The sequence below is a fragment of the Stegodyphus dumicola genome, chromosome 1 (genome assembly GCF_044657685.1).
Source record: "Stegodyphus dumicola isolate Sdum_Otavi_A_Nest chromosome 1, ASM4465768v1".
NCBI classification, from domain to species: Eukaryota; Metazoa; Arthropoda; class Arachnida; order Araneae; family Eresidae; genus Stegodyphus; species Stegodyphus dumicola.
Window position 1 is genome coordinate 155,355,195 of NC_140768.1, and position 24,310 is coordinate 155,379,504.

The 24,310-nt window shown below is 30.5% G+C and overlaps 1 protein-coding gene across 2 annotated transcripts in view; it reads right to left on the bottom strand.

Annotated features, from left to right (window-relative positions):
* The window catches only part of LOC118198613 (ATP-binding cassette sub-family C member 8-like), a 105,981-nt gene that overhangs the window by 33,546 nt on the left and 48,125 nt on the right, over positions 1 to 24,310 (bottom strand). For both annotated transcript variants that reach the window (XM_085822328.1, XM_085822333.1), the window contains exons 9-18: positions 23,581 to 23,621; positions 18,251 to 18,388; positions 17,909 to 18,034; positions 17,496 to 17,694; positions 12,693 to 12,798; positions 9,585 to 9,680; positions 5,124 to 5,289; positions 3,331 to 3,468; positions 658 to 858; positions 172 to 496 (exon numbers count right to left, since the gene is read on the bottom strand). In XM_085822328.1, the coding sequence (XP_085678454.1) occupies positions 172 to 496; positions 658 to 858; positions 3,331 to 3,468; positions 5,124 to 5,289; positions 9,585 to 9,680; positions 12,693 to 12,798; positions 17,496 to 17,694; positions 17,909 to 18,034; positions 18,251 to 18,388; positions 23,581 to 23,621 (1,536 nt within the window). The remainder of the gene's footprint in view (positions 1 to 171; positions 497 to 657; positions 859 to 3,330; positions 3,469 to 5,123; positions 5,290 to 9,584; positions 9,681 to 12,692; positions 12,799 to 17,495; positions 17,695 to 17,908; positions 18,035 to 18,250; positions 18,389 to 23,580; positions 23,622 to 24,310) is intronic.

Genomic DNA, 24,310 nt, shown 5'->3' on the forward strand with positions numbered 1-24,310 from the left:
AATACTGCTTATCAAATTTAATACATGTTAATCCTAAAGTTAGATTGCCTTCAACAATTTATGAATAGAAAAACACCCAACAAATAGTTGTGATAGTATAAAGACGAGGTCAGGGAAATCAACTAAAAATATAAAAATGAAATAGTTTAATTACGCATAAATAATCCTCACCATCTGTTTCCTCATCAAATTCATCTTCATCTTCCTCTTCTATGAGATCATCTGTACGAGTTGAAATTCGAGAATTCAGTCTTGACGGTGGACATTTCCAAGAACGTCTAACCACACTAGCTGAACTAGCACTAGATCGTGACCGCAGACTTTCAACTGATTTCATACGATTAAGGAGTTTGTGACCAGTATCTGGGTCATCAGGGTCAGCAATTGGAGGCAGAGGATCATCATGATCACCCCAATCATGGCAGGGGAGGGGACTAGATGGATCATGAGACATTTGTCGACTTAGGGACACCATCCTTGCACGAGGTTTAATGTCCTAAAATAATAATAATCCATTTTTTTATAATTAATTAAATAATTACAGAAATTATGATAATTAAAAAATCTTAAAAGCTCCTTTTTCATCAATTGAAAATTGGCTGAGCCATTTACTTTATATTTAAAATAAGAAAAAAGTATGTACATGCAATATTTTACCTGAGTAGAGACGGTACGGTACAGAGTTTGTCTTGACAGCAATCGGACAAGCTTATGTCTTTCTCTGGAAGTTCCATCGGCAACATTTTCAGTAACAGGTTTTCTAGGTCTTCTCAAATTAAAATTTAAATCTTTTAAAGATGCTTGCAGTTCTTTAGGTGGTCCTTGCTTTTTAATACTTCCATTTTCCATCAGTATTACCTATAAAAATAAAACTTCATTTTATTTACATTATATTATGCTTTGCTCAGAAAAATTATTTGATAACAATTTGAAACTGCAATTGAACATCACTATAATAAACTTTAAGGGATCAAAAGTTTGATTTACTGTATCTGGTCTGATAACCCCGCTGGGGTTGCAAATACTGGCTTAGTATTATACTATTCTGACTTTGCAGCTCATAGGTATAAAATACAGAGAACTTGTTCCTAGTGCCAAAAGGGCAGCCTATACTGTCCCAGAGGGTAGTGTCACAATATATTCAAGTGGGTAGCATGGTGGCCAGACTGAGGTTCACTAAATAGCCACCTCATCCTTCATAGTCTCAGTGCCCCAAAGACTGGTAACTCTGAAGAGGCAGCTCAGCATTGGGTGACAAGACAGAGTTCAAAAGTTTAAAAATCCTTCAGTGGCTTGCAGTGGCCTCCCATAGGCATTGTGGAAATAAAGACTTTTATTACCTTCTCTAGAGGTCTCTTTGACTTGACAACCCATCTCCTGCTTAATACAGAGACAAGGTGTAGTGCTTTTAATTAAGGCAGAACACACAAATATTTTGATTGATTGATATCTGATAAGAAAAAAGATGAATCACCTCACAAAATAATGCAAAAACTGGTTTATGAATATCATAGAAAAATTGAATAACACTGTCATATCTCTCATAAGATATTAGGCCCACCAGTGGCCGAGCGGTAAAGTCACTGAACCCTGGTAGTTCGGTCCGAGGTTTGAATCCCACGAATGGGCTGGCTGCATGGGCGTTTTCGTGGTTTTCCCCATGTGTAATGTGTATATGATCCAATTTTCCTTAGAAAGTCCTCCACAAAGGCATCCTTCCCCTTAGGCAGATAGCCCTAGTGTGCTTTGCTATAATTAAATAAATCAAACCAAACTCAAAAGATATTAATTGCAACTTTAAAAAATATTCATTACAGCTATTATGATGTGCAATTATTTAATTTCTTTTTTGTTGTATTGCAGTTTTATCATATGTTAACAGTTTTACACAAAAAGTTTTTTAGCATTAAAAATCATGGTTTAGATCCATTCCTCTAATTAAACATTTTCATCTAAAATACTCATTTACAACTATCAATAAGCATCAACTTTGAGCACTGTCTGAGAGCTCAGTCAAGGAACTGATTCAAGCTCTTTTTCTCAATGAACCAATGGTTCTTTGGTTCAATATGTCACACAATAGGATCTCCCCACAGAGATTGGTGTATAGCTTGCTACAGTTACATAAAATAACATAAAAGTCTTGGAAATTGGACAGGACCTAATTGTTCATTTGTTTGTAAAAGCCACATTCATGACAGCAGGGTTTAATTGTAATTAATTTACGACGTCTAGAGAGTTCAACAAATTCAGAACACTATGATCATGTATTAAAGGCTAAAATAATGAAAAATATTCATATAATGAACACGATTATCAAATTTACCAACTCTAATGCTAAATATAATTTTTAATCAGAGGAAAAAAAAGCAGCTTGAAAATGGCTCTAGTCTATTCATTTCATTCTTGATATTTTAAATTCTTTATCATAGAAGTAATTTGCATAACTTAGTATGAAAATTATTAGCACTTTTATAGCTAACTGCATTTTTTGTCACATGCTTTTGAAAACACGATTTTATAAGTAAAAATCACATTCATTTAAAAGCAAGTGTTTTCTTAAAGTTTAAAAGCAAGTGCAAACTGTTTCAAATCATACATAAAAATTAAATAAAAACATAATAATCCATACATTTCAAAAAATAAAAATGCAGTTCATATGAAAGACTTTAAACAACTCACAGGATAGATCTTAAAAACTTTCCTTCTGATTCTGAAACTGAATTCTTCCAGTTAGTTGAAAAATATTTCATTACAGTACTTATAACTAAAGTGTTTATTCTGGAATATACTGCATTCAACCACTAACTGAAAAATGTAAATTAAATTTGAAGAGTAAACGACAATGTAATATGTAGAAAAGCTGTGTTTGATTGCCTTTGAAATCAACAGTATTTTTAAGCATAAATGAATAGCATTCTTGCTAATTTTTAAGTAGCATAATATTCTGATACAGAGTAAAAAAAAACATAAAACACAAAACCATTTCAAAATCCAAAGCTGGTATAAACACAAAAAAGCTATCTGATAACATGTATTCAATGCTTAATTGAATTATACACAGATTAATGGGACATCCTTTCCTCAAAACAAATAAACAAAATATCCTATTACATTTATCCTTGAATACTCATTTTCACCTGAATTCATATAACTAGCTAAACAAATAAAATATAGTTTACAATAATGAACTTACTGAAGCAATCAGAACTACCAAAATTATTACAATAATAAACTATCAATAGAAAGTTCTTAGACATTTATTTTTTGTTATGAATAGGAAAATAAGATTATAAGAAAAGAGTATATGAGAAATATAAAAACACTTACTTTAGTTGCAGATGACAAAAATTCTAATTTGTGGGTGACTAATATCACTGTTCGATGCCTTCTGAGCAGAAGAGTTTTAATACCATGTTCAAAAACATATGCTCCAACATGAGCATCCAAAGCAGATAAGGGATCATCCTAAAACATCAGAAAAATTTTCCTCAGTAACATTTCAACAGTACATGTAATTTAAAACAGTTGTTTATTTCATATGCTTTCTAATTCAAGTAATTCAAATTTCACAGAAACTTTCTTATTCTTAAAATAGAAAAGATAAAATAGTTTAAAAAAATCAGAAATTTTCAAGGATATGCAATTTATCATTTTTATATATTTCATGTAATATTATATACAATTTATTTATATTTTTATTTTAAAATGCCCCAAACAGTGCTTTCCAGACTATAAACAAACTATATACAGTGTTAATTGTGCTCAAACTATGGCTAATAAATAAAAAGGCCTCAGCACAAGAATTTAAATCATATGGCACATGAAAATGTAGAGAATGAGGTATTAAATTTGAAGTAGCTTTCATCCAGTTTTGAATTAATCATATTTTTGTCTGAAAATATAAAATGCAATGACTGAAAATCTTTCTTACTCAGACAATCATGCTATTAATTTTAATTTTTTATTTCTTTTACAGTCAACTCACAATTAACAGAGGGCATATTAACTGGGCCAGTCTAAAAAGAAATTAAGTTTGTTTATTGCAGAATAATGGAAACTTAATAATAATAATGGTAGAAAATAATTCAGGCATTCGAGCGATCTGCCAATGTCTGGACAGTCGGGCATTTTGGGAGACTTCGATGCGAAAGAGTTAAATTATTAAGGTTAAGTCAGTAGGAAGAAATGGACTGTTTTTTTAGTTTATATACTTCAGGTTTTCTGTTATTTCGCATCAAATATAATATAGTTGGTATTCATAAATACAAATCTGATTGTTTAATCAAGCATAAGATTTGAATGTTTTGTAATCATCATGTCTGCCATGAAACAAGCATCCTTTAAATTATGAGTATGTCATCAACTTTAGATGAAAAATAGGGAAAAGATGCCTGATGCTTTTAAGAATAGATCTCTGAAGTTCCATTTATTAAATTTAGGATTAATGCTTGATATTTATCTTTTTGGAAAGCAACAAGGATAAATTATTGATTTCATATCGTAATAATATATTTCAAGTTTTGATTAGGAAAGTTACACTAGTAGTCTAATCACTAAATATTATATAAAACTGTAGTATGTTACTCCAATAATTTCGAAGTCACCTCCTATTGTCTCCAAGTTCAATGAAATTCAATAGTCAACTAACTGTACATGAATAATGAATTTATGAAGTCCAAAAATTCAAATTAAAAATTTGCAAAGTAAAAATTTTTCTGAGAATTAATCTTATTTAAAACAAAAATAGTCAGTAAAATACGTTATTCTGACTTTCAAAATTTACACTGCTTGCATTTATATCACAGTAAAAAAGGAAAATGCACAGTAAAATTATTCCTGTTTTTTTTTTTAAATTAATAACTTGGTACAGAATCAGATGTCCAAAATGCCAGGATAATATTATCAAGCATAATATTGATGAATATATGAGATGATATCTTACAAAAGCTTAATATAAAAAGTTTATAACTGTTGTAAAAAATTATTTAAAAAATAAATAAGATAAAAATTTTCAGAAATGTAGTTTTCAGATAACATTTAACAGTTTATGCCATTTTAATTCAATAAGGAAATGGAACGTAAGAGACACGATTGCATAATACAGTATAAGATCTATGTACCAGTATTACAAGACGAGCAGGAGAGTAAAATGCCCTCGCCAGTGCAATTCTTTGCTTTTGACCACCACTCAAATTCAGACCTCTTTCGCCAATTTCAGTGAGATCTCGAGCAGGTAAAAGATCAATATCTGGCTGTAAGGCACATGCTTGAACTACTTGATGATACCTATCACATTCAAAATACATGTAATTTAAAATATGATACAAAAATTTTAAAATTTATTAGAACATTATTCATCATACAAAAATCAGAATAGAACTTATTATTACTAACATAGTTACTAATCATCACAGAAATAATTTCGAGTGATGTATTTTAAAATTCAGTATTACTAATATTTTAATTAAAAAATTTTTAAAGATATACCTCAATAGAAGTATGAGGCGAGAATTTTTTACTGATGTCTTCATTTTTTCAGTTTAAGATTCTTTTACCAAAATAGCAAAGCATTTATTAAAAAAAAGTATCTTTATAAAATACAAAACAATGATAAACAATTATTTCAAAAAAAGGATAAATTAATTTTTTTAAATTTTACTTTCTACTGTTAAATATTCAACTGCATTGCAAACTGCTATGTTTTGTTACAAGATCAGCAGAAAGCATTTCATATTTAAAAGGCAGGCAATTTTTAAGTAAATTTACATATTTATGTACTCATTACAAAAAAAGAAATTTTGAAAGCATGCACACAAACATAGAAAGATTAAAAAGAATGTAAGAATTACTTTGCAATGGTGTTAGAAATCAAGGGGGGGAACAATAAATTCAGCAAGTAGTAGTCAATTTCTAGGCCCTTAATTAAATTTTGTCTCAGGGCTGGTAGCTTCACAAAATGTTATGTTTTGTAAATACAGTAGAATCCCTTTCAACCGACAGTAATGGGACCACACCAATTCCCGATAAAAGATTTTTCAGGATAATTGAATATTTATTCCTAGAACTTAACTGTTCATATTTTGTGATGCCATATTACAGCATGCAAAGTCCGTAAAGTTTTAATCTGTTGTGCCAAAATTAAATAAATAATATCGAAAATCACGCAGATTATTTAAAATTAAAACACATATCATGACTTTATATTTTAGATAAGAAAAGTTTCACACATTTTAAAACTACTATATTTATTGTCAAAGAAAGTTATTTGATAATAAATATGGCATCTTAAAATTTCATGGTATAAAGACATGCAACTTTGGGTGTTAGTCTGCTTGCAAGATTGTCAATACAATTTTAAAAATTCGTTGTGTATAAAACAAAACTTTATAACATCATACACCAACACAGATGAACATATCTCAACAAATCCTATGAAAATCTGAAGTCCTTCAGCAGCTTCTAATAACATCGCTTTCTTGCTCTGCATGCTGGGCTATATCTGCATCCTCCCCCTCCTCATCTTTCTTATTTCTCAGTACAAGTGCAATTATTTTGTCATCATCTTGAGAGTGATGGAAGCATAATTGTCCAAAATCCCTCCAAAAACTTGCACCACCTCTTCAAAAAGACTAATATTCTCCAAATATGTAACTAAATCCAAGTTACTGGATGTGCTTTGAAATCAAGAGAATCTTTGTCATTTGACTGATCATTTACCAGCATGATTACTGGCCACAATTTACACTAACAACGACGTAAAGTAACATATTTTATATCTTCCAAGGTTAGTCAAATGTAATATGCAATATGCATCAAAGGCAATATGGTGTCTTTCAGTGTGAAGTTTCTGAAAGTCATAGACACTAGCTTCAACTTTCACACACTGATGCATAAAAAGGATCAACAGTTCCTTTAGATAATGGATCATTCATTGGATGTTAGGTTATTATTCATTGGTGGGCTAGTTAGATTGAGTATCAGAAACATAACACATATGTTTTCCAAATTTAAGCATTCAGATTGTTAGTCCGTTACACAATTTTTTTTAAAAAATCTCATCGACTGTTTAAATTTATACTTTCAAAAGCGTCATTATTTTGATACTGCCAGTTAACTGGGTGCCAATTACGAGGGATTTTACAGTGTTTAGGAATACAGTATTCTGGAAAAATAAATACTGTTTATTTCAAGAATCATGTGGTATTAATTTAAAAAAAAATTCAAAAACAATAATCCAGGTATATATATATATATATTAATTGGTTAATGATAATTAATTTTGTTAACCCAGCCTCATAGAAAGACCTTAATGGTCCACATGCAGTCTGACAGCCACAAACTGGTCTCATAGAAATGAATAATAAAACCTAATATTTTGAATAAAAAAGCATGAAGTCTAAAATAGTCAACATAATTAAAAAAAGGACATATTAGGTAGAGATGTAAAGATAAAACATAAATAACCAAATAAGCTAATTCAGTGAACTGAAAAAAAATAATTATAAGCAATTTTCTTAATTGACAAATTTGGAATAAGTGATCTGTTTGGATAAAATTTTTTCCACCACCACAAAAGACATTAGTCAAAATAATTCAAAATCTAGTTTGTGATCTAGTTTTGAAAGAAATCAGGTGATCTTTTGTGTTAAGAAAAATTTAAGTGTAGCTAATATAGAACAAGTTAAAGATAAAAACTGATAAGATTAGTCTACTTATGATCAGACTAACGAAAACTGGATCAACAACAACAAAAAAATGTAAATATATAAATAATAATATATCAATATATAATGTTAAAGCCTATTTTATAAAAATAATAATATATTGGTACTAGTTGATTTTCATGGTTCCTGCAATAAACCATCAGATTGTGTAAAAGAAAGGTAACCAAACAAAGGGCAACCATAAATACTTTCACTTTTGACTTTTATTTGCCAAAACTGATGAAAAATGATAATAAACAATAAATAAGACAATAATAAATGATACAAAATTCAGTACAATAATATATTTGAAATAAATCCAACAATAAATAATAAATAAAATAACAAGTCACTGAAATAAATGCAATAATATAATCAAAATTCATGAGAGTTTGTTCACGTGGGTAAAAAACAATGCTGGCAGGGTACTTTCACAACAACAGATACCTGGTGAGTAATGCTGTGAAAGTGGTAATGGCTTTCTTGCACAGGTTCCAAATCCGGAAGCAAGCACACTGATATCAACGATTGTAGACTACATAGTAGGTCTACAATATATTCAGATTTATGATGAGCCTATAAAACAGACAATCTTGAAAAGGCTAATTACAGTCATTTAACTGTGAATCACATATTTAATTTTATTGATCCACCAATGGATTCTTACACTCAAAACATACAAAGACTGCATGGATCTAGTAAATGGTGAAATAAAAAGGAAAAGGGTACAGATTAACATCGTCTGATATATATCATGAAGATATGGCAGCCACAAATTATATGCAAGTAGTTTAAACTTGGTGATAATCTTGGTGCTTTTATGATAATAAAGGCCATGAAAATCAAGTAGTACCAATATATTTATATAGTAAATATAATTTTTATAGAATAAATGTATGGCCATGTTGTGCTGATTCATCTAATTTATCTAACAATCAATTTTATTTTAAAACAACTTTCCTTTTATTCTCCTTCAACTCACACTTTCTTGCCAGAGAATATAAATAAGCTAGTATGCCTATATTCAAAACAAGGAGAAAGCAGTAGTATTTAAGAGAAGGTTTTGGAAGGTGTTTTGAGACTGTGTTATGGCAGCTTAAAGATCATGTTGTTATCTTTGATTTAATAGCCATTAGTTTTCTGTGATGTTAAGCATTTCTAACCATAAGGTTTGTTTAACCAACTTTTAGAAGTTAGAGCCTGCCTGCATGTTAAGGAACCTGTCAAAGGCCATTACAATAATTTAATTATCTTTCATTTGACGTTACTTATTACGTTTTGAATTAAGCCAAAAGTGTTGGCTTCTGTACCATCAGTTGGTGCCATCTGTGAAATTTATATTGTGTTAACAAACGGTTCTTTACACTCTTTTATGGACTTTGCAATATTTAAGACTTGAGTAATAATTCTTCACACAGTCTGCCAGCTCTCATTAGTTTATGTTTGCAAAGAATATGAGATGCTATAATCTTTTAACCTACTCATTCAGTAGAAAGTGTATGAAATCCAATATGAAGCTGCATTAAGTAAATATAGTGAAACTTTTCATGGTGACTACTAAGACACTTCTGAAAGTAATCAGTACTTCCACTAACAAAAACAAACATAGTGTTTAATGACTCTCTAAGCCAAACTTCCTTCTAAAAAGTCTAAAATCAGCTGGAATCACCAATGGTTCATCTCTTAGAATAGGTTCATGAAATTAAGTATTTATCCTTAATACAGAAATTAGACAAAAATAAATAAATAAATAAATAAAATACAAGACTAAATTAAAAATAATTAAAATTTCTATACAAAAACAATTTAGGTAGATATAGTTATTTTTAATAAATCTGTGTCATTTTTAAATGACACACAGTTACATAAAATGATTACCGTCTTCCATCGTATGGTTGTCCAAATAAGATGTTTTCTTTTAAGGTTGCATTGATAAGCCAAGGTTTCTGTGGTACATAAGCTACTTGCGGTGAACTGTAAATTAAAATTAATTCAACATGACGTTTTGATTATATTTATTATAGGCATGAAAGCAACTGAGATTTTTATTTAATTATGGGTAAAACTATTTTCAGTATATTAATTAGATATTTAGTGAATTGCATGGCTTACTAATATACTGAAAAATATCCAAATGCAATTAAATATATCCTTAAAAATTAACATAAATAATAGCATTAACAGAGAGAACAAGCACTAAAATAGCCATCAAGTCAATGAAAAGTATTAGCATTTTCATAAAGTCTTCATACCAGTATTTTATCATTGTAAGAAAGAAGAATTTCTTATTCTAAATTTCAAACAGCTAATTTTTCATCATATATGGCTAGTTGCCAAGGAAAGCTGATTTTATCAATTCTTCTAACATATTCATCAACTGTACACTTTTAGCTTTTTTTAACATGTTGATTGCCATAGAACTTTTTATGATTCTAGTCTAAAAAGCCATTTACAGAGTATTCCACCTACTGAAAAAAAAATCTGCATCTGATAAAGCCCTGCAGAGTTTGTACCAAAGCTAAAAAATGCCATGAAACACAAATCTGAAAGAGTACAATCTTTCACTTTGCATGAAAGATTGTTTTAAAAATTATCACAAACCATAAAAATGTTATTCCGCTCGAATAAACTTTTTCTTTTTGAAAAAACTTTGTATAATTGTATTTTCTGATCATTTAAGCCAAACCTGGCTTTTTCTTCACTTTCCTGAGGCCATCTATTCATACTTACACTGTTATACTACTCCTTTCCTCATAGCTGCAGGAGACCACTGGGTGAGCAGCTTTGCCGCCATGAAGACTTTCAGCTTTATTGCTCACTCAGTGGGACCTCATCTTGGGTTTAAAAACTCAAGTGAATGGGCTGGGTCTATGGTTAGTTTTCGTGATTTGCATCCCATTTAATGCCAATATGAACTAGTGTCTCTTAGAAAGTCCTCCATGAAGTCATTCTTCCCATTAGGCAGATAGCCCTAATGAGCTTTGCCATATTTAAATACCACCACCACCTTCATATAACTACAGTTGAAAACTCAAAAAGCACAATTTCTGAGCAAAACAAGCAGTAATATCTAAGAGTTAGAAAATTGCTTTTTCTAGTTCCTGTTTACAGTACACATTCAAGAGTTTAAAGAACAGAGGCGTAGCTAGAGATTTCAGCACCCGGAGACAACTGAAGATTTTGTGTCCCCTTCTGTGTGCCAAGAATGGAAAACATTTCATTCTACAATTTCTTAATTACAATTTGGCGCCCTGTCGATGCTGCGCCAGAGGACAGATGTCCCCCATTGCGCCCCCTAGCTATGCCACTGTTGAATATTTTCTCATGCAAGCAGAAAAGATGATACTTAATTTGAATGAACTAGATAACTTGAGTCTAAAGAGTACAGATTTTGCAAAGGTACAATATTGATTAGGTAATTAAAAACACACCTTTCAAGAAATTAGCATCTTGGCCATATTGCACTAATAATGTAACACCTTATGAATGTATAATATGTAAAACGTAAACCTCTTTTCAAGCATGTACTCTTTTGTGCCTTGTAAATTTATAATTTCACACAGAAAATAATAACATGATACAAAGTGAATTCCTCATTAATATATTGTAAATTATGCAAATATTTGTGATTATTTGCATATAATTTTGTTTTCATGTGATTTGTATTGTTATGCATTTGTTTATTTTATCTATTTACTTACTAATTTAATCAGTGTATTTTGTACAGTAATTTCACTAAACGTGCATTTTATTTAATTTTGCTTTTAACACCTTTTTATCATGTATGCATGTGCTTAATTTACTCATTATTTTGTAAAACGCTTTGTTCTGAGTTAAATGAAATTGGAATTATAAAGGATAATTTAAGTAGAATAGGAAATGTGGACACCCTAAAAAAGAGACATTATTGGCATCTGACTAACTTCTTGATTTTGCAATCCAGACTTTGAGGATTGTTTTTGATTCTGATATTTATTTCAATATTCAGGCATTTACTTGTATTTATTTCAATGCTCCTCGTAATTTATTCCAATCTGTCACATATTTTAGTCTTTATACACATTATTGTTCTTATGCTTAAACAAAGTTTATAAACTATCAATTAGCTCTAGATGAGAGAAATTCACGTTATTAAGTTTGTCCCTTTAGCTTTACCTAAGTAAACTTAAAATCTTTACATGCAGGGTGATCCAAAAATTGTGCATATTAAATTTACAAAAATGTAGAAATTATTTCAATGAATGACATACCTATATTGTTACAAGTAATTTACCACTTAAAATTTCAGCTGCAGTTTATGCTGTTAACTTTAAAAACTGTTTGATGCAAGACCAAGATGAATTTTGATGATTAAGCATTTCTTCCTAATTAAAAAATCAGACTGTGATGTGATTTCTCTCATTCTATTTGTTGGCAAATGTACCATTTTAATCCTATTTAATCCCTTTTATCTGGCTTTAGAAGAGATAAGGTGCCTCTTAATTTTTATGGTGAATGCTTCCAGTTTCTCAAATCAGATTATCAAGTAATATATTGCTGTCTTGCTAAGTTCATGAACATTTTAAAAGGTTTTTTTATATGATTTAACAACATTTCTATACAAATGCATTGCAAAGTAATGCTCAATCATAAAAATTCATCTTAGGAAAACTCATTTTCCATCTTGACATCAAACAAATGGTTTTTAAAGCTAACAAGCACAAATTGCAAATGAAATTTCAAGCAATATATTACTTGTAACAGTATAAGGATGTTATCCAGTGAAATGATTTGCCATTAATATCTATTTTGGGGTTTCCACAATTTTTGAAAGTTTGATGAGTGCAACTTTTGAATCACTAATACAAATACACATACATACCCCTACAAAACAACAAAATTTATATTAAAAAAAAAACTGAATTTTTGAAAATTAAGAATTATTTTTACTTTATAAAATATATTTTTAATTGGAAAAAAGTGGGATTTAAATGGCTCATAACAAACCTATTCCAGGAAACTGATCCACTTATTACATGAAGCTCACCAAGAATGGCAGATAAAAATGAAGACTTTCCACTACCTATGGCACCAACAACCATAGTTAGTCTCCCTGCAATAAAATAAAAGAATTGGAAAGGTTTTAAAGATTTAAAAAAATATGCATTGCTAAGTTTCCTAAAATTTAATAAAATATACTAAAAGCAATATTCAGCTCCCGCAAAAATTTAAAATTTTACGACAAAGAAATTTGTAAGTCATATTCTAGCATTAATTGTTCTTTTTCAAAAGATTTTGAAGGACTCAGGGGGGGGGAAACAAAACATGGGAAAAGAGAAATTTTTAAAATACTCACCAGATCCATCTTTTCAGTTTTAATAAACTTGCACTCAGTCATAAGCAAATATATAAATAACATAATTAATATTTCAGCTGTAGAAATCAGGTATTTCAGAGTACAGAAGTTTAAGTAAAGATTTTTAGTTTTAATTGTATACCCAAAGTATATTTATAGCATTAAAAATACTAGAATAAACCAATGCAAATACATCCTTTATCTGAAAAGTTTCAGAACAAAGGTCATAAAAAATATAAAATTACATTTACCAAGTAATGATCCTAGCTGCTATCACAGCAGTCCTCTTGTCTATCTATAAATCTTTGCGTAAAATCATATGACACATATCAAGATTCAAATTCAGCTCTTCTAATATCATATGCACAGTTACATGACAGTCTTCTTGCAATAACTGCCTTACATGCTCCACATCTGCATTGGTATGTGCTGTAGACAGGCAACCAGTTCTGGGATCATCTTGTACTGAATCTCTGCCTTCATGAAACCTTTTGTGCCACTCGAAAACATGACTTCTTGAAAGTGCTTCGCCTGCATATGCTTTCTTAATCATGTTCCATGTTTCACTAGGAGTTTTCTTGAAGGCTTAGCACATAACTTAATGTTCCCTCCTTACTCACAATCAGAATCCATTGTATCACCTTAACGAATGCGAGAACAATCTGAAACATTGTGTTGCTAAGCACAACCCTGCCCCCTAGTAAGTTTGTGCAGAAACATGGCCAAGGTCATGTCAAGTAAGAATACATACCAGATAACATAAAAACAACATTAGTTACTTTTTAGTCCTGCAAACTCAGAAATAATAATAAATAAAAAAAATGTCTAGAACTTTTCTAACAAAGAATTCAGTCACATATCAGAATTTATCATTTCAATAAGAATAGTTTTAACACATTCATCATTTGACATTTTTGTTCCTGAATCAAATCTTATAAATAATGTTATTTATTCTCACATCTATTGTTCCCTGAACTATCATGATGTTAAAAATCATATTCCCAGTGCAATATTCATTTCAATTCAAAAATTATTTGCAGCAAAACATTATTTCCACTACCTTCTCCCTGAATTATAAGCTTGGCAATATAGTAATGCAGCAAGACTCAGTACATGCCCTCATTTCTCCCTCTGTATTGCTGGCTTAAATAATGAAAGATATCCTTTTCTGAGAGGAAGGGGCTTTTGCAATTTCTATTGAAGATACTGAAGCATACTAGTTTCAGAGATTTTCAAAGGAGTAGCTTCAAAACAGAACCTTTTTCTTCAGCTTCGGTCAATAACTGGAGCTGAAGGATTTTATGTATGCGAAATGCCTCTAAGAAACACAGTTCCCAATGGTTTGCCAAGAAGTTCTTTTTGAATAACTTTGCCTGCCGAGAAATGGAAAATGTAATTTTTTGACCAACAACATTGGATAATATCAGATTTATGTGTTTCTTTTTTCCTAAAACAAGTCTCATGCTTCTTAGTGCAAAATTCAAAGCACTCTCAGTCTGATCAATGTATATTAAGCTCCATCAGCAAGTAATACTATACATACCCCAAGATTTAATATCTGAATGGGGTCTTAAAGAATGGAACTCAAATTTTGTTTGTAGAATTTGCTCTCATCTTCTAGGTAACAATCCTCTTGAAATCTTGATAGTCTGGAAAGACAGAATAAGAGTCTCTTCCCCACTTTACAGAGTTTCTGCATCAAAACTGGGATGCGTCAAACCTAACAACAGGGTTTTAATAACTAACATGCCAAAATCCCAACTGACTGGCAGCTCTGTTGTTGATGTAAAAGTTTATTCCTGATTGTTTTCGTGAGTTTGAGTATTAGGTTTTGGTTTGGATCTGCAAAAAACATGATGAAGAAGATGAAATTTAAAATGAACAAGATATAATGCTAAGTTTCAGCAAGATCTAGAAAGGTTTAACAAAAGATTAAAATGTTTGCCCAAAGCTGAAGGGAAGTAGATGGTGAAAACATTTTAATTCTTAGAAAGTTATATTTTTAGTTGAAGCAAAATTTTGCAAAAAAGCAAATTTTTTTTTAATTCTACATAAATAGCAATAAAATTTTTATTAAAAATATAAATCTATGTACAACCCAAAATCAAAAATATTATTTTAATTTAATGCAACTTTAATTTAATTAATTTCTTTGTCGTCATTGCTCAGTATAATCAACCGAGAGCGTTTTTTCGGTGGAATGAGATCGCTTTCACTTTCAGAATATTTTCTTCATTTAAAGTTCTGACACCTTTTTCTTTTCTATCTTTTTTTCTTTTCTTTATATATACATATATATATATATATATAGGTTTTACTGGGCAATTTTTTCCACCACACACAGTTTTGTCGGCATTGATAACTTAATCTGCTGTGTATCCCTGTTCTTCTATAATATTTTGAATTTTTTCAGGAACCATCCTTAGCAGCTTCAAAATCAGCTGATGCAGATTCTCTTTGAATTCTTATGCTGTGAATGACAAAACGCTTTTTGAAATTTTCGAAGCAACTTTTACTTGCCACAAAATCTGGGTTGACATCATCTTTACAGTGCTTGTAAATTTCGAGTGCTTTTTGTTTAATGATATTACCATTCAACGGATTTCTTTTTGACAACTGTCATCAATCCAAATGCCGAGTGCCTTTTCTATCTTCTCAATTATTGGCGCCTGCAGGCGAGATGCATGTTTTGCGGATGTCAAAAATCCTGCAGCAACTGCACTTCTTATTTCATTTTTTATTCCATTAATAGTCCATTCTTTCTTTCTTTCATTAATACTCCAGACTGTTGCTTCATTCAAATTAAGATGTTTTCCAATGTGAGATGTCTTTTCTCCTTTTAAAAGACGACCCAAGATTTGCATCTTTACTTCTAAAGAAATAAATTTTCTCTTAAACATTCTTTTTTTATCTTTATCGGACATATTTTGGGACATAATGCAAAAAAGTTATTCTTTAACACACTGTGGCTCCATGCAGACTGATGACCAGTGGCATGAGACGCTTTTATTTTCAGGCCACGTAGATGAGGATTACAATTTTGGAAGCCGAACGTTCAAGTTGTACGTTTTGGAGCCCTCATTGTGACCTCGTGTCGTTCATCTTCTGCGATAGTGAGGTTCCGTCATTGTTATCTGATGGCTTTGGTCTTTTGTGACTGGTTAGTTAGTATTTCTGTTGTGCTATACTTTGACAGTCATGGAAGGAAACGATTTTCACTTGTTATTGGTTAAAAATTTAATGGTCAGTCTCCACTATGTGGCTCATCTTCCTTAGGATTTTTGTTTTTATCGTAACCGGATCTTGGAAGACGACTGGCAAGACTTACAAAACAAGGATTCTTATGTGTTAACTTTTAAAAGGTTGACAATTTTTGAAAGGTTTACTTAAAAAGACGGGAAATAGGAATGTTACTTCCACTCCCTTCAATTGCCATTTCAGTGTGAAACTCTACTACTTTCCACATGTTACGAATCTTGTTACTTTTACATCTACTGTATGCTTGTCAGGTGATATCATCTATATCTTCTGTTCAATCTTCACAAGGAACTGACAGAAACAAACATGCAATCGAAAATCAACATCTCTTTTATCCCGGGATAGCGTATTTATGCAAATACCCATCACACGCAAGCTGCAAGTTTGCCTGAGCCGACAATGACTATCCCCACACCCTGAGGGTGAGAAAGCAGAATTTCTCTGATTGATATTTGAGTCAGAGCCTTTTTTTTTTTTTTTTTTTTTTTTTTAAATACCCTACAGATCTGGCCTATATTTTGGCCACCATCTTCTTATGTTGGTGCTTTGCTCAATATGGAAAAACCTTGTGCGAAGTTCCTTAAATTTCTTGGAATTTCCTGGCGAATTTTCTTATCATGTTAGAGCAAAACCATGCTGTAGGAGGGTTCTCGCAATTTATGATTCATGTTATAGGGAAACCGTGTTACAGGATACCGTGTTGTAAGAGGGCTACCTGTATATTAACCAAGTCTATTCATGTTGAAATCAGTAACAGTTAGTTATTTAGAATATTCTACTTATGTAAAAAGTGACATAATTTCCTGGCTTAATCATTTTTTTTTTTTTGGTATTAATGCTCACCCTACCCCAATTCATCTTGTTGAAAAATAATAGATTCAAGGTATTTTATTAATAAATAAATAACAATAAAACAGCTTGGAAAAAGCTTCTATTTAGCTAATCTTTTATCATTTATGATTACTGATCACATAAATGATTTAATGCAGATAAAAAGGTATTTATAGCAGTTAATATTTTAAAGGTAAACATTGAAACACTTGGTGTTTAACACATGAGTAACCTCTCTCTCTCTCTCTATATATATATATATATATTCGAAGAACTTAACATGGATATTTTAATGTTTCCTTCTAGTATAAGTATATTTAAAGTTTTGAAACCTTAAATATATATATACACAAATAGGAACATACCAGTTGGAATTTGAGCATCAATGTCTCTCAGCGTGGGTGTATTGTAAGCTATGTCGTAAGCAAAGTAGCCTTTCTTTATGGTTAGAAGAGTATTTTCTTCAGTGGGAGAATAATTATAAAATTCGGGAAGAAACACTCCATCACCTTCTTCTGAACCAGATAAGCCTCTGCTTTCAAATGAGCTTTCTTTCACATGCAACTGAAGAAATTAAATATCATGTTGTTACACGTGCAAATAAAAATTTTAAAACAATTTTCATATGTAATTAAAATGTACAAGAAGTTAATGCCAACAAATCCTTAACATTTAAAAATAAAATCAGAATGTAATAAATAAACAGCATTAAAAGTTTTTGAATAAAAAAAATGAAGGAAATTGTTCAATATTTATGAACAAGAATTTTTAATCTTACCAAAACACTTCCACTCTCAGGAATAAATTCAACTCGAGCTTCAGGTACATCTGAATCATCTCTCCAAGGAAGTGATAAATCAACTTCTGGAAGCATTAAAAAATCAACAAGACGTCTTGTGCTCACCTGTACAGGAAAATATTAACAAAGTTTATAATGTATGGAAAGAAAAAAATAAATAAAAAAACCTTTATTCATGGCTTATATAAAGAAATATACGGTACAGTGCATAACAATATGTCAACTTTTCTAATTGTAAAAAAAACAAAATCTGGAGAACTTTAAACTGAATACAGAAATATAATTTATGAAAGCTATTAGAGCAAAATATATTTTCCTCACCACAGCATTTATAACCATAGGTATCACAAAAGGAATTATGTACAAAGGCACAGTCAGTTGGTTAAACAATGCTAAACCAGTGAACACATCCGATGGAGCTAAGGGCCTACCTTCAATTTTTGAAAACAGAGAAAATGTCTGAAAATGAAAAATTATGCATAATTAAGAAAAATATAACTGATATAGATAACAGTAAATGTTACTTCATGTTGTTATTGTAACAGTTGTCAGGTAATAAGAAGCTTAAAAGACTCACATTTTTTTACATTAATTCATAATTAGATTTACACAGAGAATGTACCTGTACTTCAGGAACTGCAGTATACCTAAGCCAAAGCTCAACCAAGAAATTTTAACACCACAGGCAAATCTCAAAATTACCGTATATTCTGGCATATAAAGCACAGTTTTAATACAAAAAATAAGATCGAAATTTACAGGTGTGCATTATACATTGGATATAAAAAGCATAGATTTAAAAATAAGGAAAAGATGAGCATACAAAAATTATATTTCTACATGAATCTTAATGCTGTTTGTTTAAAATAAATGACATACCTCATAAACTTGGAAAATTTCTGTTTATCTGATAACATGAAAAGTTTGTCATAGTCGTCTTCCATTGTATCTCCAGGTACATCATTGAATTCTATTTTTTCTTCACTATCACTATTATTCTGGTCCATAAATAAATAATCATTTTCCATTCCATATACATTGATATATACATAGATATACTATATTCTTAACGACTTGAATTATATCGGATTTAATTTTATTCCATGCTTTTATTATGCACTCACACACTATTTCCAGGCTGAATGACACATTTGGCCTCCTTTTCCGTCCTTGCCTTCGATGTTCCTTTAAAAATCATGGTTTCAGATGACTACAGAAAAATAAAATATCTAGCTGCTGATTCCATGAATTCAGGTTGGAAGTGCATTTTTACCTCAAATAATGTCTCCCTTTTCTTGAAACACTAGAATAACATTCTAGTACACACCTGCATTGAACACAATGAACTCTCTTTGCAGAATTATTTACTTCCTCAAGCATTTTCCTGACACACATATTGTTCTCCTTACCACTTTGTCAATTCAGTACACCATTGTATGAAAGCTCGGGAAAAATCTTTGAATGAATGACTTCCAAAAATAACAACATCACACATGTATCTTTCAAGGTTTCTTTGCAAAGAAAAAGGTACACATTAAATACAAAAATATACCTAAAAACTAAAAAATGCAGTTTGAAATTACTGGTGCGTGTTATACGCTGGAATCTATGGTATATGCCCGAAATACTTTTCATAACATTTGTATTAGCATTTGCCATTGGGTTGTTTGTAGAGCCTTAACACATTTTTTTCTGTTTTTCAAAGGCCATTTGTTATATAAACCACGACCAATCAATGATATATTGTTCAATTACTTCTTTTTAATTTTTAAGGAGCTTTATAATTCTTCATTCATAGAAAGACCTGTCTATACCAGTGAAAAATCGAGCAAGGTGCCCTTTTACAGCCTCATCTGAACTGAATGTTATATATACCACGCAAGGAATTGTAAAAGAGAGTGAAGCAAGTATGATGGTGCAAGGTCAGGCAAATATGATGTGTCAACACATCTCCATTCAGTTTCCAATAACTTTCAACTGGTCACCAAACTTTTGTGTGGTCTTGCATTGTTCTGACAGAACACTCCTTTACGATTAATAGGCTCTGGACATCTCCAGATGATACATTCATTCAAGCTATCTAATTGCCGACATCACATTAAAACAGATTGATTGGCTTTTTGGGAAAAGCTTGAAAAATGAAATACCTAATGCATTGCAGTTCATTTAGCTGGCTGGTGAACCTAAAATTCACTAAACCTTCAACAAACATCATCTGCAGTCTTTCATGCAATGTGTAATGTGGGTTTGACATGTCATATAATGTGGGTTTGAGTCAATGTCTTTATCATTAGTAATCTTGGTATCGTTCCCTATCTGATAAGCAAAAGATCAAAAGCACCAACATGAAATTTTGTAAATCATCACTAGCACTAACGTTCTTTTAGTGCATTGTCACTGGAAACTTTAGGTAATTTTTTATGAGCATGATGTGTGCTCTTCCTTTCATGGAAGAGAAAAGTATAATATGCTGAAAATCCAAAATTTGTTCTGTGAATTCTCGAAACCTCAACAAAATTATTCAATTTTTTTTTAAAGAAAGAAGCTAGTGTTGTCAGTTATCAAATGGTATATCAATAACATAGATGCAAATGACTCCAGTATTTCTGAAAATGAACTAGTCCCATCTATTGTAAAAATACATCAGATCTTTTTGAACAATGCAATTTTAATTCTGTGCCTCATTTTTTTTTTTTTTTTTTTTTTTTTTTTTTTTTTTTTTTTTTACCTAAGGTAAGAACTTGCTAATGCCATCTTTAGCATAGCTCTGTTACAGAATCAATATGGCATAATCATTTAAAAAGAAACCAAATAATAGATAGAAAGGAAATATTGCCATTATAGTAAAATCCCAGTTCACTAGTACCCATGATCAATGCAAAAGTCTCTAACACATCTTTCAAATAGTACATCATCCATAAATGAAATATAAATTCTCAATTATACTCATAAAATTTTACTTGCTTAAACTTTAAGAAGTAGAACATTTAATTATTTTATAACAGATCTTAATTTCCAAAATTAGAAATGCCTGAGCCCTATAAAAGGCCATTATAAAAAGTTGAACAAAACAAATTAATAAAAAAAAATAAATAAAAATAATCAAAATCAAATAAAACACGAAGAGATAACTCAAAACTTCATAAGTTAAGTAATGACAAATAGTTAAATAACTAATTAAATCATCTTATTGTCTCATCTTATTTAAGGCTAAAGATGCTAGACATTTATATTTCAAAATTGAATAAATCCGACAAGTAAATATTCTTATATATGTAAGGATACAACAGAAGACACTTAAAAAAATACTTTTAGGATAAAATAGGAAATTTAAAAAATCTAAGGTGCTTTATTATATGATATTTTCTGAAGGTAATTTGTTCTTTACTACTTGATTTTTCTTCTATGTAGAAATTACTGTAACATTCTTTAGGTTATTTTACTATGAAGAACAGAAAAATTTCAGTATTCACATAATTTTCTAACATAAACTGTATTTTATTTTTTCTTTTCTAATTTAGTTCACTTTTCTTCATCCCAGTCCTCCTTTTTTTAAATATATAATTTTGTTTCTGTCACACTCTTATGCTATGCTTCAAAAATCTTGAAATGCAAAATAAAAAACAATAATGTAAATAATAAAAAGTACAATTACTCATTTAAAGGAGAAATTTTCCATTAACATAAACCTGAAATACACTACCCAACATTGAAAATGCTATACCAAGAAGCAGTGGCCCCCAAATCATGCAAATTTCAGGTCCCCTGGCCACCGTTCTGCCCTGATCTCTCACATATCAAACCAATTTGAAGACCCTGTCAATATCATGTTCAGGAGACGAACTGTGGCAAGTAGTTCACAGGGAATGGAGACCCATTCCTCAAGATACCATCTGTAGTCTCACTGATTCTGTACCTAGAAGTGTTGCTTCACTATCACAGTCCAAGGTAGTCCTATAACCTACAAAGCCAATTTACTGTTTTATGAATTTCTAACACATGTAGAAACTGGCACAACTTTTATGTATTCAATGTATATATTTTGCATTACATGGCAATCTACTTAAGATTATTGTAACTTTGCTTGATATGGAGCACAATCTTATGTATCCTATGTAGCAATTTATGCAAGATGTCATTGTCAGGTCGTCAGGTGAGGTTGTCATTGTCAGGTCATTGTTGTTGTTGTAAAATAATACAGAGAATGCAGAGTGATTATAGGAATCCACCAAATGGCAGACCAAGAAACATAGAAGTATGGCTTGCCATCAATTGGATTCATACCTAGTGAAATTCATGTGTAGGCATCATGTTGCCCATGATAATACCTTTAAATAATTATTAGTAGAAACGGCTGAAATAAGACTACTAAAAACATATGAAAAAAATAAATTATTCTAATATGCATATACCGGGTGGCATGTATTGTATCTGCCAATTTGAATTGTCAGTACTGTTACATGTACATGTATGGGCTGTTTAGCAATGGCCAGTGCAGCTGCTTCTTGCAGCATTGGAAGTTTCTCTGTGTCATAGACACTGAGAAAGTTTTGCAGCAAAACAGTAATGACAGCAAGAGCTATGAATGAGAAAGTCTGTGGATACAATTTAGTTCCAACAGGATGGTGGTGCAATGCCAAGCATAAGTATGGCAGCATTGCAATACACATTCCCAAATTATCTGATTTTCTGCTTTGGTGATTTGATCAGGTATCCTGCTCCACAAATTCTAAGCTACCTCCTCTGAGGATTATATAAAAGAAAGTGTATTGGCAAATTATTATCATTTTCATAAAATTCACAATGATAACAATAATGAAATTCATAATGATAACAATAATGAAATTCATAATGATAACAATAATGAAATTCATAATGATAACAATAATGAAATAATGAAAATGAACATTTTCATTATTTCATTATTGTTATCATTTTCATAAACTAATTTTCTGTAACTTTCCTGATTAAGAACAATTACTGTCATTTGGTCTTTCACCCACTACCCTATTGTGGTGGCACCTCATTGTTTTTTACACTGATCAGGCATCATCCTGTTCAGTTTTACCTTAAGTCAGAAGCCTGGTCAGAGGTACATAACAGAGCCAACTGAGCTGACAAAGTTCTCATTCTGTATTATGCATATCATTTTGAAATAAAGATCACTTATTGTTCATCATTGCTGTCTCTCTCTGTTTTCCGAGTTTCATCACTTTCTAACCACTCCTTCCCGGTATTGCATTTTTTCAATGTCAGGTAGTGTAAAACAAAATGCTGATAGCAGTTGTATAGTTAAAATTAAAAATTCTGGTAGATTTCTGAGCTTTTAAGTTTGAAGGAATGAAATATATATTCTTCAGTGTAAACAATTGTTTCTTTATTTTTCAAAGTTAAAAAATGTATCTAATATATCAAATTTATCTAATAATTCATAGCATTGTTTGAAATATTTAGAACTAGTGCTCCCTAAAGATGCAGCACATAGTATTATTTATATGCATTACAACATATGGATGTTTCAAGCTTTAATGCTATTCTGAAAGCCCTAAAAAGAATACACAGAATGCGAATTGTTGGAATTTTCCTAGCTTCAGTTCAGCTGCTAAAATTCCAAATTTCTTAAATTGGAAATTATAAAATAATATACATACCACCAAAGTAACAATAATGGATGAAGTCTGTGTGATAAATGCTGAAAAATATTACAAATAATTATAAATGAAGCAAAAGAAATATTGTGAATTAGATGTATAAGTATTTAATATAAAATAATAAATTACAAAAAAAAAATTCAGTATAACTTTTAAAATGCTGCAGCACTTTGAAGAAAAAAAATGCCTTATGATGTGACACAAAAATTCCAAACATGAATCACTGAAAAAGATGAAATATATTATTTGCTACTTAAGCTACAGATAAGCAATTTTTTTTAAAAATTATTGTTATTCCCATTTCTTTATTATAAAAAGGGTTTAAAATCTTCAAAATTCTGTATTTAAATTTTTATCAAAAAAGTATTTTTACATTATCATTAAAAGTACTTCATTTTCATAACGGCTTTACGATATAGAAAAAATAGCATTGGTACAATTTGGGCTTAAAATATATGCGAGACTTGTTGCCAAATGGTATAAAAAGCCATATAAACAAAATTTACCAAATGGTGACTGATGAAAAATTTCTAATCTGCATGTAGGTTTTTTTAAATGAAATCTTTTGCTAGTAAATTAATAATTTGTTAATGCTAAAATTTTCAATATGATTACTTTTTTCAATTTGCTTTTATCCAAATCCAGAATGATTATGGAGATCCAAGAAATGACAGAACAAGAAATATAAGGCTATGGCTCACCATCACCTGGATTCCTACCTAATTGAATT